Source organism: Aquarana catesbeiana, linkage group LG03 (assembly GCF_042186555.1).
Source record: "Aquarana catesbeiana isolate 2022-GZ linkage group LG03, ASM4218655v1, whole genome shotgun sequence".
Lineage (NCBI taxonomy): Eukaryota > Metazoa > Chordata > Amphibia > Anura > Ranidae > Aquarana > Aquarana catesbeiana.
In genome coordinates this window covers 243,029,764-243,045,847 of record NC_133326.1, presented here as the reverse complement: position 1 = coordinate 243,045,847, position 16,084 = coordinate 243,029,764, and the positions used below count along the sequence as shown (strand labels likewise).

Below are 16,084 nucleotides of genomic sequence, written 5' to 3'. Positions count from 1 at the left end.
TACAGCGAAAGATGGGGAAAAAAAAGAAGGATGGAAAGAAGGAAAAAAAAGGAAATGACTTTCAATAATAGCTGCATCAGACATGTTGAAGGGAAACCTTTCTAGATATACAGAGAAAGCTTTGAGACCTGGGTTTAGGTATGTATGCAATATGAAGAAAAGCTTGTTGTAGACAGCAATAGTCAACTAAACATTCATTTATTTCCCAGTGTAAGGAGTTAGAAGCTCTATTACAGAAGAAGAAATACTTTTTGTCAGTAGAGGTAAAATCCATGGTCATGATAGAAATCTGACAGAGTGATAACAAATGTTAAGCTCTGTTATTTTCTCAGACTGAAGTCTCTACAAGACCACTTACTTGACACCTATGTCTTACCTGTCGTTAGTATCCCCTACTTTGCAAGTCATACGTAGTCTCTCATATATACAAACACCAAATTCTACCGGTCCTGTATCTTTATAGATAATATTGCATGTTTTCTGTTGGATTCAGCACAATAGCAGTACATGGAGGTGGTGTTTTTTTTTAGATTTGGCTCTAAACGAGTAACTAGAATAGTTATGGTACTCTAGTCTCAGAGCATGAATTAGGGTCGCAAGTTGTGTTACTGAACCCTTTTCTAGATCACAAGGTACCTGACAGGGTTGCCCTCTTGCTCTATATGACACGCCTTAGGATACTTTGTATAGGGAAAATAGAGGAATATCTATCTCTGTAGGCTTACAATTTACTAATATATCTAGCTGATTTACTGTTTTATTCTCGAACGTATTGGTTAGTAGAGCAGCCTGTATTTAGTGTTAACAATATTTTTTCCCATTAGACCCTTAGGTGGTAACCTTTATCTCTCTTTGATGCGGCTTTAGGATTTTCTTTTAAATTTAAATACCCAATTGTGAATACCCATTTTTTCCCAATAGGAAGTTAGAGTTGTCAAAATAGATCCTGACCAGAGGGAAAAATTTGTAATTTAGTGCTGAGTTCTGAAACCTTCATAACTGGGCCTACAGGTATATGCAACCTTAACAACTCAATAATGGACTTATAATCCTTGCAGAGATTATACAAGACAAACAGAAAAGATTCCCATTTGTGCTGATGCCCCGAGTCATACATTCTGGGTTTCAGGGAAATATATTATAAAAAGACTCCATATATCTAAGCATGGAAGCTGACTTATCTTGGAAAAAAACAAACAATCAGAAATATGTTGAGAAACCTGCCTGCTCTCGTGTTTGGCAAATTCTGCCATAGGCTTATGTGTGGTTAAATTTGGATGTAGAAGTGATTGATCTGTACATGAGAATGAGCACACTTACAGATGTAGCCATTCACTTATGTTGGTGGCTGTATGTGGCACCCCTTATGATAGAAGACTTGTCAGCATGTAAACATCATGGGCACGAGGCCTAAAACCTCCAGAAGGGGTTGTTCTTTCTACATTATTCCCCCCCCCCCCCCTGTCTGATCAGTATACAGTAGACACCCAATAATAAACTGTAGATATAAATGTTTAAATAAAATGAATATTATCTTGTCTCTTTTGTATTATGCTTCAGTTATATGCTCGGCTTCAAAAAGAGTATGGAGCCAATCTGACAAATTCAATAAAGGCTCTTAAGCTGGAGTTAAAAGACACTGGTCTGTCAGGACTTGTACACAGAATTCACACTTGGCATGACAGACACATCTACTGTAAGGAGGTATATTTACTAAGAGCTTAAGCTGTCACTGGAAAAAGCACAAGGGTTAGTAATATATTAGTGTAGACAGATAAATTCACACTACTGTCTTGAAACTTGTATTTCAGATGTACACAAAATGTTTCAGGTAAATTTTTTTGTCAAGTGGCAATTAAGAGCATGTTCTGAAACATAGTGTACAATACCAAAAAAAAAAAAAAAAAAAAAAAAAAAAGTTTTGAGGCAGAAATGTGCCTCCCTTTTTCTATACTGGTATATTGCATAAGGCTCCATTCACACTAGCGCGTTTTTTGATGCATTTTGCAGAAATGCATGGGAATTTTTTAACATGGGTTCCTATGGAACATGTTCACATCAATGCTTTTTTGTATCTCTGCGTTTTTGGAAAGGGTCGGGGACTTTTTTTCATGCAAAAAGCAGCGTTTTGCATGTAATGGATTTCAATGGACCAGCATCAAAAACGCAAGTGCAGCGTTTTTGCAGCGTTTTTGCCGTTTTTTTTTTTTTATTTTTTTATTTTTGTAATTTTTTTTTAAGACTGTAAAAAAAAAAATGAAAAAAAAAAAAAAAAAAAAAAAAAAAACGCAAAACGCAAATCGCAGCAAAAACGCCACAAAAACGCTGCTCAAAAACGTGCCAAGCATGAAAAAAAAACCTCCAAAAACGCTCAAAAGCAACATGCATAGGTGTGAATCGAGCCTTAGTGGAGGTGATCTGGCATCAGTGAACAGGAACCTCAGGGCCTGTTTTTTTTAGGGTGGTATCATTTGGTGTAAAATTGAAAAGGGTTTTGCTAGCAGCAGCAGTTGTACTTTACAGGGAAAACACTCTCATCCCTAAATACTGGTAATCTGCAGCATGGTTAATTGCATCTTAAAATGGCTTCAAATTTAGGAATTTGTTATGACATTTAGATATTAGACTATTAAAAAAATAAACAAGATAGAAGTCTTCCTAAATAAAACTGAATTAATGTTAATATAAATAAAATTTAGAACTTATATTTATAAAAGGAATTAGTTAAACTATTGTGAGCCAAAATCTTTGCTCCTATAAAATTTTGGAACGCAGAGCAAACAAAATGGCAAGAATTCCAAATGAAGCTCTATACGTTGCCAAGCAGTTATCTTTCATTCGGCCCTGTATTTTATTTTCACATAAAAGTTTATCAGGCTTATTCAATTGGGCAAAGAAGGCAACACACAGCAACCAAATACCCTTGTATTATTCTGGCAGCGCTAGCCTATTTACTTCAACGAGTTTTATTAAAGAATAAGTTCACCTTATATATATATATATATACACACACACACACACAAACATCTTTTTTGCAGGTAAACAAAATGTGCATTTATTATTTTTTTTTACACTGGAGCCTGTAAAGCATTGCACCCACCATCAACAGAAACCATACAATGCTTGTGTGTCTTTGATAGATAAATAAATAGGGCTGTTCTCATGGGCAATAATGGTTGTGATGCACTAAAGAAAACCTGGGTGTTGTATGAAGGGTAACACAGCACTCTTTTTTATGGGAACCCGAGCAAGTGAAGTCACAGGGCACAATATTCTGTTTCTCAGTAATGTTTTTTATTAGTGTTAGGGCTCTTAAAGCAGAGTTCCACCCAAAAATGGAACCTCCACTTTAAGTGCAGGTGACCCCCAGACATGTCACATTTGGCATGTCATTTTTTTTGGGGGTGGGGGGAGCGGATACCCTCTTTTTAGAGGCACCCAGCCCCCACTTCCTCCCGGAGCTCCGCAGCACCGAAAGGAAGTTCACCTCTCCCCCCTCCCTCTCAGCAATCTTCTGGGACAGGTCACAGGTCCCAGAAGATTGCCAGTCATTCACAGCGTGGCTGGCACATGCTCAGCGTGTGCCTGGCTGTGAATCCACAGCCGGGCGCCCAGAGTAAGAATGCCAGCGCCGTTGAGAGGAGGGGGAGATGAGTGGGGCTTTGTATGCTCGCATCGCTGGACCGTGGGACAGGTGAGTGCTCGATTATTAAAAGTCAGCAGCTACACTTTTTGTAGCTGCTGACTTTTAATTCATTTTTTTTTCGGCGGAACTCCGCTTTAAGCTGCAGTTGCATCATTCCAATTCAGATTTCTCTTATTTTATTGGATAGGGTAATCATAGACTTGGGAGAAATAATAATGTGTCAGGGCTGTGTCCGACAAGATTATCAAACAACCTACGGGCAAAAAGCGGTTTTCAGTAAATATCGCACACACAGACCTCGGTGACACAGAGGAAAGAACATCTTATGATATAATTTACAAACAGAATACAATAGATAACCTGGATGGAAGTCACACTGACCTGATGCAGATCATTTCCAAGTACATACTCCTGGAAGTACCCAGGTGCTGCTGAAGATGCTCGGATAGCTTGCCACAGATTATATTGACAACCTCCTAAATAATGTGATTTAACACCCGGAAAATGATTGTAATTTCTGAACACAAATGCTTTTGGAGGTATTCCTGTATTAACGACGGTGCTCACAGCAGCAACCTATAAACAGAGAAACACAACATGTAATATAACAAAACTCTACAGAAGCTATAGGTCTCTTGTATAGAACAAATTTAACATTTCTGCTCCGCTTTTAAAAGCAGGCTTCTCAAAATGCCACAAATTAACAGCTTAATTAACTAAATTGGCAAAGATGCTGGAGGAAAAATTTGGCCCGGGGCTTGTAAATCAGTGATGGTTCGGTTTGATAACAATCTCCACGTAAACATGTAGGAAAATTAAAGTTACGCTTAACGTCTTTTCCAGTAGTCTTTCAGGACAGCCACCTTGAGAGACCTTGGCTCCTCCCCTTCTTTGGAAACACTGCGCCAGCCCCTATAAATTTACACCTCTCCCTGCCAGCCTCAGTTTTTTCTAGAGCACCTCCGGTTAGCTGGGGAGACACAAGAACACGTTAATAACATACTATCACATATTACTATCGTGCCCCTTTTTAGGTCTTGCTCAAGACGCCCCAAAAATTCGGGTGGGTACTAGGACTGTCCTGAAAGACTACTGGAAAAGACGTTACCGGTAAGTGTAACTTTAATTTTCCCTCCCCGTCTTTCAGGACAGCCACCTTGAGAGGATAGACGAGCACTTACCACTTAGGGTGGGACAACAGCTTGCAATACCTTTCGCCCAAAGGATTGCTCACTTGCTGATACCAGACCCACTCTGTAGTGTTTCACTAAAGTGGTGAAACTGGACCATACAGCTGCCTTGCAAATCTGCTCTGGTGTTGCTCCAGCTCTTTCCGCCTGTGAAGCTGCCATAGCTCTGGTAGAGTGTGCTTTAATTCCCATGGGGGCTTCTCTACCTGCAAGCCTGTAGGCCTGAGCAATATCTATCCTGAGCCATCTGGCCATGATGTGTCTAGACGCCCTCTGTCCTTTTCTTGCTCCGCAAAAAGAAATAAAGAGAGAGTCTGACCTTCTAAAACTCTTCGTCAGCTCTAAATAACGTAAGATACATCTCCTGACGTCTAAAGTATGAAATCTAAATTCCCTTTCACTTGAGGGATTAGATCAAAAAGTTGGCAAAATTACCTCCTGGCTTCTACGGTATTTCGAAGCCACCTTTGGTAAAAAAGCCGGGTCAGTCTTAAAAACGTCTCTATCCGAAAACACAACACAAAAGGGGGGTCTAATTGAAAGGGCCTCTATTTCACTGACCCTCCTGGCCGTGGTTACAGCCACCAAAAAAACAGCCTTATAAGTTAGGTCCTTTAGAGTACACTCTTCTAAAGGCTCGAACGGGGGTTCCGTCATAACCTGTAAGACCAGGGAAAGGTCCCACTTAGGGGAGGAAGGACCTTGCACTGGTCTCTGTCTTGAAAGGGCTCTGAAAAACCTGACTACCCAGGAGTTGGTGGCCAGGGATTTCTCTAGGTACGCGCTAAGCGCTGAAACTTGGCTTTTAAGGGTACTGATGGCTAACCCCTTATCTGCCCTGCATTGCAGAAACTCCACGACTGCTATAGGGCTCTGCACCTTAAAAGAGTTTTCTAGGCACCAAGCTCTAAAACGCCCGCAAACCTTTTGGTAGATTCGGCACGTCTCCTCCTTTTTACTATCAAGGAGGGTGGATACCAGTTGTTCGGAAAAGCCCTTGCTTCTTAGCATCTCTTCTTCGGAAGCCAGGCGGCTAAGTTCCAGCGGCCTGCTTGGGGACAGAGAACTGGGCCCTGAGATAGGAGATCCTTTCTGGTTGGAAGGAGCCAGGGAGGTTCCGCTGCCAACTGCCCGAGGACTGAGAACCAAGCCCTCTTGGGACAGTATGGAGCCACTAAGATCAGTGTGGTGTTTTCTACCTGAAATTTCCTTAGAACTGCCGGCAGAAGCACGGGAGGTGGGAAGGCGGAAGGCGTAGCAAAGTTTAAAGTGACAATTTTGTGTTAGGGCGTCTACCCCAGCGCATTCTCCCATCTGCTGAGAGAGAAGAAATACGGGGTCTTTGTATTGCATTCAAAAAGGTCCACCTCTGGGAGGCCCCACCTTCTGACTAGGAGGTTGAAGACTTCCTGATTGAGTAACCAGTCGGCCTCTCTCAGCTGTGTTCAGCTGAAGAAATCGGCTACTACATTCTCTTTCCCCCTTAGAAACACTGCTGAAAGGGAAAGAGCATTGGCTTCTACCCAGCCCAGGATCTCTGAGGCTAGGGTTGACAGAACCCCGCTTCTTGTGCGCCCTTGCTTGTTCATATAAGCAATGACCGAGGAGTTCTCCAAACGCAACTGGATATGTTGTCCCCAGAGGTCCCCTTTGAAGGCACTGAGTGCCAGTCTGACTGCTTTTAGTTCTTTCCAGTTGGACGACCTCTTGAGTTCCTCTTTTTTCCACGTCCCCTGTGCCCACCGCGATCCCAGGTGTGCGCCCCAGCCTCTGCCTCTTGCGTCCGTGGTAATCACTCTGGACACTGGAATGATCTACAAGCGCCCCTGCGACAGATTTATCCACTTCCTCCACCACCAGAGGGATCTTTTGATCCGAGGAGGTATTGAAAGCAGGGTGTCTAAAGACTCCTGGCTGTGGTCCCACAACTTTAGAATCAGTGCCTGCAAGGGACGGAAGTGAAGGCCTGCCCACTGGACTGCCGGAATGGCAGAGGTTAGTAAGCCGAGAGCTGACATGGCCGTCCGTATTGACACCTGTTGATTGCTCTGCAGGAACGCTACTGCCCGGTCTAGCTTTAGAATTTTCTCTGGTGGGAGAAAAACTCTCAGCTGAGTAGAATCCAGCAGATATCCTAGATAGGAAATCTGCTGAGCTGGAATTAGGCTGGATTTTTCCAGGTTTAGTAGCCATCCTAGCCCCATCAGGGTTGACTTTGTTAGTTCCAGATCCCTGATTAGTTGCTCTGAGGATGCTGCGAATAGAAGAAGATCGTCTAGGTATGCAATAATTGATACCCCCCTGATTCGCAGAAAAGCCATGGCCTCTGCCATGACCTTCGTAAATACTCGGGGTGACGAGGATAGGCCGAATGGCAGCGCCTGAAACTGCAGGTGAATGGTTTCCTCTTCCACCTTTACCGCCAGGCGCAGGAATTTTTGAAAGGCTTCCGCAATGGGAAAGTAGAGGTAAGCGTCTTTTAAATCCAGTGACACCATGTAACAGTCCTGGGGCAGTAATGCCCTGACTGTAAATATCGATTTCATCTGGAATCTCTTGTAGACAATCACTTTGTTCAGGGGTTTCAGATTTAGAATTAACCTGTAACTCCCCGAGGGCTTTCTCACCACAAAAACGTGTGAATAAAAGCCTGTCCCTTCCTCTTCTTTTGGAACTCTGCAAACTACATTTTGTTGCTCTAGTTCCTTTAATGCCCCTAGGAGGGCTTCTGCTTTTGCCGTACACCTGGGGAGAAGCGTTGTTAAGCTTCGACATGGAGGGGGCTTTGTAAATTCTAGACAGTACCCACGATCCCCAGGATAAATTGGTTGGGGGAGATTACTTCCCATTGTGGAAGGAAGGCTCCCAATCTTCCCCCCACTGTGACCCTTGAGTCACTGGGTCTTACTGGGCTGCTCAGGAGGGCGAAAAACCGCTCCTCCTTTGCCCTTACCCCTTTGGCTCAAAGTCTTTTTCTCCTGTGACTTGGGAGGCCTTCTTTTTTGTGGACCAAACCCCCTCTTGGGTTGATTCAGGGCTTTACGTTTTACTGAGAATGCCTTCTTTTTATCGGCGGTACGGTCTAATACTGTTTCTAGACCTGGGCCAAAGAGCAGATCACCGGTCAGTGGAATGCCACATAGTTGAATTTTTGAGGCATTGTTGCCTGGCCATGTTTTGAGCCAGAGGGCGCTTCTGACTGAGTTGGCCAGTGCAGCAGTCCTGGCTGACATGCGCACTGACTCAGCCGAAGCATCCGCTATATAGGCTACACCTCGTTGAATCGTTGGAAAGGACGACAAATAGTCTCTTTTGCCGTACCTGCCTCAAACATGAGCCTGGATTTGTGTAAGCCAGTGCTCGAGGTTTCGGGCCACCACCGTGACTGCCAACTCTGGTTTCAGATTACCTAGAGTTGATTCCCAGGTCTTTTTTAACAGGGAATCAATTCAATGCCCATGGTATCTGTCAGAGTTCCAAGATCCTCAAAGGCCAGATCTGTGTGTCTGGACACTTGCGAGAATGCTGCATCCAATCTGGGGTTTGTGTTCCAGATTGTGGCAGGGTCGTCCGAAAAAGGGAATCTTCTTTTTAGGGACCTAGAAAAGAAGGGTTTCCGTTTGGGATCCTGCCATTTTTTCTTGACTGTTTCTATTAGGACCTCATGAACAGGAAATACTTTTCTTTTCTGTTCCTTTAAGCCCCTATACATCTGGTCATGGAGAGATAGGGTTTTTCGTTCTCCTGAATACCCAGGGTGGTGTAGATAGCCCCTAAGAGGTCCTCTACCTCATCAAGGGACAACTTGTATCTGGAGGGCTTTCTGCACTCCCCGTCCCTTCTCTCTCCCTCTGAATTGTCCTGAGAACCAGATGTAGCACTGTCTGGTTCCTCCCTAGCTTCCTCTCTGGAATTGCCCGCCACTTCTGCTGAAGTAGTGGCTCCAGGTTGGGAAGATGCAGAGTCCTGTGCTAAGAGTGGGGTTGTATTCTGCGATGCAGGTGAGGGTTTAAGGGGAACCTGAAATCCCTCAAACAGGGTCTTAAATGATTGGAAAGTTGAGGATAATTCCTTGACTGATGCTGCTAACCCTGACTCCTGTTCAGATGCTCTTTCGTTAACTAGTGCATCAATACAGTCCTTACATAAGACCTTTTTCCAAGCCTCCCCTAGGGTATCCCTACAGGAGGCACACTTTCTCTTAGAGCTATGGGGAGGTTTTTTCTCAGAAGATTTCTGAAATACATGGAAAAAACAAACATCAATCAATATCCCCATAAAAACCTCACACATAAATACAACCATGGGGAGAGTCAAGTTCCTCCTACAGAATGAGGAACCTGGTCTCTCCCCTCCCTCTGCCCACCTAGAGGGGTTCCTTCCCCTCCCGCTCATTACAGGAACCATGAGGGGGGAGGGAGAGCCTAGGTAAAGGGGGAACCCTTCCCCAGGGTACCCTTACCTTATGCTGGCTGGAGCTGGCATCGCTGAGCGCCGTCTGAGCATCAGCTTCCGACATGCTGGTGGAGCGGCCTGTGGAGTCTTCACACTGCCTGTGCTGTGAAACAACTCCTCTCCAGCCTGTGCCCGGCCCTCTAACAGCGCCGGGCGACCCGGCACCGGAAGTCGCGGATCAAAGGACACATATCCGCCCCCCCGCCAGAAATGACGTCACCCGCAGTCCAGCCCACTCGGCTCCACTGTGGCCTGTACGCTGTAGAGGGGGGACAGAGATGCCTCCTGCAAACAGCCCTGTGGCTGTGAAAGAGGGCTCCCCCAGACTTCCACCAGCGCTCGGCGAAGTGGGGGAGGCAGACGAGATGCGGCCGGTGAGTAGCCTGCCGCTGCCCCAGAGAACCCCTGTCTCTTAGTTAGGGACTTTTAGAAATATAGCCCCCAGTCTCCCTGACTGTTTAGACCTGGTTCCTAGCGCAGTGTCTCCCCACCAGGGGAAACACAAATAACTGAGGCTGGCAGGGGAGGTGTAAATTTATGGGGGCTGGCGCAGTGTTTTCAAGGAAGAGGAGGAGCCAAGGTCTCTCAAGGTGGCTGTCCTGAAAGACAGGGAGGGAAAAAATATTTTTAAAATGGACTGTGCCACTGTCAGTGCACTTTATTATTAGGCAGTACAAGATAGACTTCTCCAACGTTTACACTAATATTTGAGTGATTTGAGTGCAATGTAAAGAAATGTGGTTATCACGCTGGGCACTTGACAGGCAGGTGTTTAATACTAACTGAAAAAAAAAAAAAAAAAAAGAAGGACGTCATACCTAGTTTCTGTTAACACACAATGCCTAGAAGTAAAGCCAGCGGACAACAGATGGAAAATCAGATGTTTTTTTTTTTTTTACCATGTGCCCTTAAATAAGGTCAAACACTGTATTACTGTACAGAGATTTGAAAATGCAGTTAAAAACGTATCTAAACTCAAAAATATAACAAATGGCAGCTTACCAGTCCCTACATGCGATGGCTGTGTTAGTTATCTTTTTCTCTTCATTTAAACCTACAAATAGCACACTTTCTGTCCCTTCATGTTTACACTTTTTCCCAACTGTACCTATAGGGCAGCCATGGTTGTCACACAGCCCTAATTTGGAACAGGTTTTCCTTTTTTCATCCCTATTACATGGTGGATTGATGGGACTAGTAGTTTACACAATAAAGAAAAGGTTCACTGAGCTTTCTTAAAAGCTGACAAAAACTAAAAAGAAAAAGCTTTGGGTGCTTTTCCAGAATTTAATCAAAATACAAAAAAGGCAGAAAAAAAATGATTCTAACAAAGAACTATAACTTAATTAGCTGATAACTCCCTTGGGGTAACATTCTTTAACCCCATAAGCATGTAAAAACATTTAAAAAGGACAAAACAACATTAGTCATATACCACTTTGTCGCCAAGATTAGGTAAGCTCTGTATACAGCCACCTCTATATCGCAAATTATTGGTACTGAAAATGGACACATAAAATGGTGAAGTTGAATTTGTAAGACCTCATGTACACTGCAGCTCCTAAATATGAGTTTAGGAGCTTTTGGCGTTTTTTTTGCCAAAGCCCCTGAACTTAATTCAATAAAAGCCTATGTGTCCATGTACACATAGGCTTTTAATCAGCGTTTAGGAACAGCAGAGTTTAGGGGCAGTTAAACGTCCCTCTCCTGTACGCAGAAGAATCACGTTCAGGAGAGGACCGTTTTGGCCAAAAAACCCCAAATGCGGCAAAAACGCATCTAAGCGCTAGCCATGATTAGCACCTGGGTGTTTGTTTATTTCAATGGCAAGTACTCTGGCAAATGAAATTAATAAATTCCAAGAACTAAAAGCCGCAAAATTGTGGTAATGCTTTTTTGCCGCTCTTATCGTTTTTCTGCTGGCAGGAGAGTTAGCTTAGGGGTGGCCAGTGTACATGCAGTCTAAATGTGTCCAAAAAGGTACCATACCAGCTTGCTTGAGACACTCGCAGCACATAGCCACGAAACATGTTGCCAGACACTGGCCTTGTTTTTAACTTTGTTGTAGCAGGACACAACCACAATCTACTAATTTGGCAAATACACTCATTAATTAAAGTGGTTGTAAACCACAAGGTGTTTTTTTACCTTCATGCATTCTATGCATAAAAAGGTAAAAAACCTTGTGTGTGCAGCATGAGAGCCTTGCCTCTCCAGAGACTCGCACTGCTGATTGGCTATTGGCAGCAGCGGGAGCCAATCAGGAGACAGTGGGAGGCTGGGCTGAACCACAGCTCTGTGTGTAAATGGACACACAGAGCAGCGACTCAGATACCCCCATAGCAAGCTGCTTGTAGTGGGGGCACCTGACAGGAGGGAGGATTCAGGGGGACCGGTGTGGGACCTGAGAAGAGGAGGCTCTGGGTTGCTCCGTGCAAAACCATTACACAGAGAAGGTAAGTATAACACGTTTATTATTTTAATGAAAGATAAAAAAATAAAGCTTTACAATCACTTTAACCATGAGTTTGGTTTGTTTACATCTTGGAGCTTATATTCTCAAAATAAATGTATCTCAACTAGGTTTTATAAAAGCTTAGTAAAGATATACAATTTGTTTATTCTTATGAATACTACAAATGGTCTATTTCTTTAAATTATACCTAATGCAATTTTGGGGGGGGGGGGGGGGGATAAAATGTGGAAGTTTTTAAGGTTTTCATTGCTTTCCGTTTCCCTGCTGAAAAGATTAACTCTCTCTACTTGTGCTAATGACTAGTAATGAGCTATGGTTTGGTCTAAACCCGTGGGTAACTGTCACACGATAGCAAGCTGCCAGACCAATCGGCTGCAGCCAGGGAATTCCCCACAACACAGTCTCACATTACAAAGGGAGGGGTATGCTGGTGCCATCAGTGCCCTAATATGGCCACAAGGCCATATTAGCTCAATAATGTCACCAGCATACCCCCTCCCCTCTTGATATTGTGAGACTGTGGGATGGGGGAATTCCTTACCTGCAGCTGATTACGCCAGCAGCCTGCTAGTCCAGTAAAGAGACACTGTCAAATTGTTCTTCAGCCACATGTGTTTGCCAAGTGTCATTTCCAAAAATAATTTCCAAAAAAAAAAAAAAAAAATCCACATATTTAAGTAGGCTTAAGATTTTGTGTTGGGCCGCAGGTTGGACACCCCTACCTTAGCTCATCACCACTGAGGGCAATTTTCACTGGAACTAGAAAGACATGGGAAATACAAAATTTGTATTGTTGTCACAAGAACAGGAGGTTGGCAGTTATGCCGGAGCTCTGCTCTGGTGACAACTGTGTAAGAGAGGGATTTCCATTAATTTTGTGTTGCATCTCCAAGACAGGAAGTGAAGGTAATCCTCTCTAATGGGATGCAGAACACAAAAAACCTGATCGTTTCATCCCCGTATGTCTTTCCCAAATTAAGACAATACTTTGGCTTTAGATATTTTTTAAGGTGCTGGTAATTTATAGAACTTTTGCTTCCATGTACATTTTGTATTTCTGAGTGTACATGGGGACAGCCATATTTGCTCCTTTTATCTACAAGCTCTGCTACCCTTTCATGCCTTGTTTTTTACCACCTGTCTCATTGCATGTTAACAAGACAAGATATGCCCAATTGAAAAACAATAGGTCCTCAGCAGTCTCTAATAACACAATGACTTGGAACACTCACAATGCTTCCGGCAGCCAGGGGCCATGTGATCTTTTAGTCTAAGCTTTAGGTCATATAAAAAAGGAACAAAGGAGAGGCTTTTTTTTTCATGGCAATTTTCCACTAAAAATAATAATGTGATTTAAAGATGCTGACATGTCCTTTTGATTCCTTGAAAGCATGAACTTCAATGATAGATGCACTTTAAGTAAATGACAGGTTGTTCACACTGCTGACCATTTCCACCAACTGTATACAAAGACTCGGAAATGGAAATTCACATAATAAATCCAGCATTTCCTGTTGGAACGCTCCACTCAATATGGGATCTTCTGGAAAACAGTAGCAAGACTCATCAAGAACTTTTTTTTTTCCCAGTGGTAAACACAGTGTGGCTGACATTCAGAAAAACAGTATGTCTGGTGCCTCCGTCAATCGAATTACTATTTTGCAATTCAACATTTTATAAAGTGGCCTTTGTATTTTACAGAATCCTAGCAGCATTACATCAGCACTTGATAAAGCAGAACATAGCAGTGAATAAACTCCCCAGCCCACAGTTGTATTATGCTAACTGAATAATTGATCCACTTAAGGGTAAGTGATGCTTTTCAAAGCTGAAAAACAACCTTCTTTCACAAAATGCCTTTTCTGAAGAAAATGTTAGCAGAAATATTCAGGTTTTTATATCCCTATAAATGACTAGAAATAATAAAATCCTAGGACGTGATTCTGAGCTCCTGTGTGCTCTGGTAATAGAAATGTAACATATTTGTTATATTTACCAAGGCAATTTTGCATTGAAGACCTAGTACTAGTAGCTACAGTGTATATAAAAAGTCTACACACCCCTGTTAAAATGTCAGGATTCTGTGATGTAAAAAAAAAAAATATGAGACAAAGAAATAATTTCAAAACCTTTTCCACCTTTAATGTGACCTATAAACTGTACAACTCAGTTGAACAACAAACTGAAATCTTTTAGGTGGAGGGAATTAAAAATAAAATAATATGGTTGCATAAGTGTGCACACCTTTAAATTAATACTTTGTTGAAGCACCTTTTGATTTTATTACAACACTCAGTCTTTTTGGGTATGAGTCTATCAGTATGGCACATCTTGATTTTGCAAAAACACTCCAAATCTGTCAGATTGCGAGGGCATCTCTTGTGCACAGCCCTCTTCAGATCACCCCACAGATTTTCAATTGGATTCAGGTCTGGACTCTGGCTGGGCCATTCCAAAATTTTATTCTTCTGGTGAAGCCATTCCTTTGTTGATTTGGATGTATGCTTTGGGTCGTTGCCATGCTGAAATATGAAGTTCCTCTTCATGTTCAGCTTTCTAGCAGAAGCCTGAAGGTTTTGTGCCAATATTGACTGGTATTTGGTACTGTTCATAATTCCCTCTACCTTGACTAAGGCCCCTGTTCTAGCTAAAGAAAAATAGCCCCAAAGTATAATGCTGCCACCACCATGCTTCACTGTGTTCCATGGTTGGAACGGTGTGAACACCACTGATCTTCACTATTATACATACATGCGGTTGCCTCATAACCGTAAGGTAAGAGGCCATCTTCACTGAAGTGTGTTGCACAGAAGAGGAGAAATAACTTTTGCATATTGTATTTATTTGCATGACTTTTGCACTTTAAGGACAAGTCACTTTATATGTTATATTTACACTCAGCTGGAGAGTGAACACAGCACCTTATTTTGTTTCCATCTAGAAGACTGTGGTTATTTATTTATTTGGGAAAATCTTTTTTCACGTGTATACTACTACCTTTAGCATTTTATTGTATGCTTCACTGTTTGGATATTCTTTAACATATATTGCTCAGGTAGTTTTAGTCTTATTTCAGCTTTAACTTTAACTTGTTAACAGCGCAGCACCATCTATTTTATAAATTTCATATGTGCAGGTATGGATTGACTCTTTTCGCTGCTTGGGGCGGTTAAATTATTATTTTCATAGTAGCGTGGGAATATATATTTAATTTATTTATGATTTATATCTTTGTCTCTTTTTTTTTTTACATCACAGAAACCTGACATTTTAACAATGGTGTGTAGACTTTTTATATCCACTGTATACAGGGAAGTAGCAATACTTTTAATAGTTTGAAGAACCTTGTGCCTGTCACAAGTCACATTACAAAGTAACTATTCAATTAATTCAACAGACATCCATTATTCACCAATATTTAATTGGTTAGCCATTGTCCTATATTAACAAATGAAAGAACATTTTTGAATGGCTAGTAAAAGGGTATAAAAATGAAATTTTTGCACAAAATCTTATACTGCCATAAAATATTTTTCAAATTTGAAATACTTCGAATTAAGTATAAATCATACGATCATGATTGGAAAGGGTTAAACGCTCTTCTCAACTATACCTGAAAGAAATCAATACCACGTCCACATAAAGACTGATAGATGCAATCGCACGCAGCAAACTAAAATATATTATACACAATCAATGAACACTGACAAAGCCATATACAAAACGAACAGCATTAATGTGTACGCTTTTTTCCCCCAAGTTTATTAGAACTCTACAACAAAGTAGAACAACTGTAGGCTACCACTATTGTTAAATAAAAGATAAAGCCGTGGAAAGAATATTGTCAACATATTGCATTGAAATACCAAAAACTACATCAAGGTACCTTACAAAACACTAACCAATTCTACACAAAGAAATGGGACCCATGGTTTAACCATGCTAATCTCTTCTTTAACCCTGAATAATTCTACTAAATACTGAAGTTCACTGAAGAGTATTATATGAATATAGAGTTTAATGTATAATAGGAATTGCTATATTTATATATAAATTTATACTCCATTCAAGAACCGCTTAATATATATTGTTATTCCTTTTTGTAGAAATTACTTTGATTGTACATTTTATGGCATATGTCAATAAGCTTTTTGTACTATTTCTTTGTACCAAATAAAACATTTTTTTTAAACAAAAAAAGATGATTTTCAATAAATAAATGTGAACACCCAATTGAGAAATCAAACAAAGCTGGCAGATAGGCAGTCTGATTCCCATAGGGCTGGAGTGAGCTACCTGTCCCCAGCGGCAGTGGCA

General features: G+C 41.8%; 1 protein-coding gene across 1 annotated transcript in view; it reads right to left on the bottom strand.

Moving 5' to 3' along the window:
* PNPLA8 (patatin like domain 8, phospholipase A2) overlaps positions 1-16,084 on the bottom strand; it is a 125,224-nt gene that overhangs the window by 38,672 nt on the left and 70,468 nt on the right. The window contains exon 8 of the mRNA XM_073619908.1: positions 4,028-4,222. Within this exon, the coding sequence (XP_073476009.1) occupies positions 4,028-4,222 (195 nt within the window). The remainder of the gene's footprint in view (positions 1-4,027; positions 4,223-16,084) is intronic.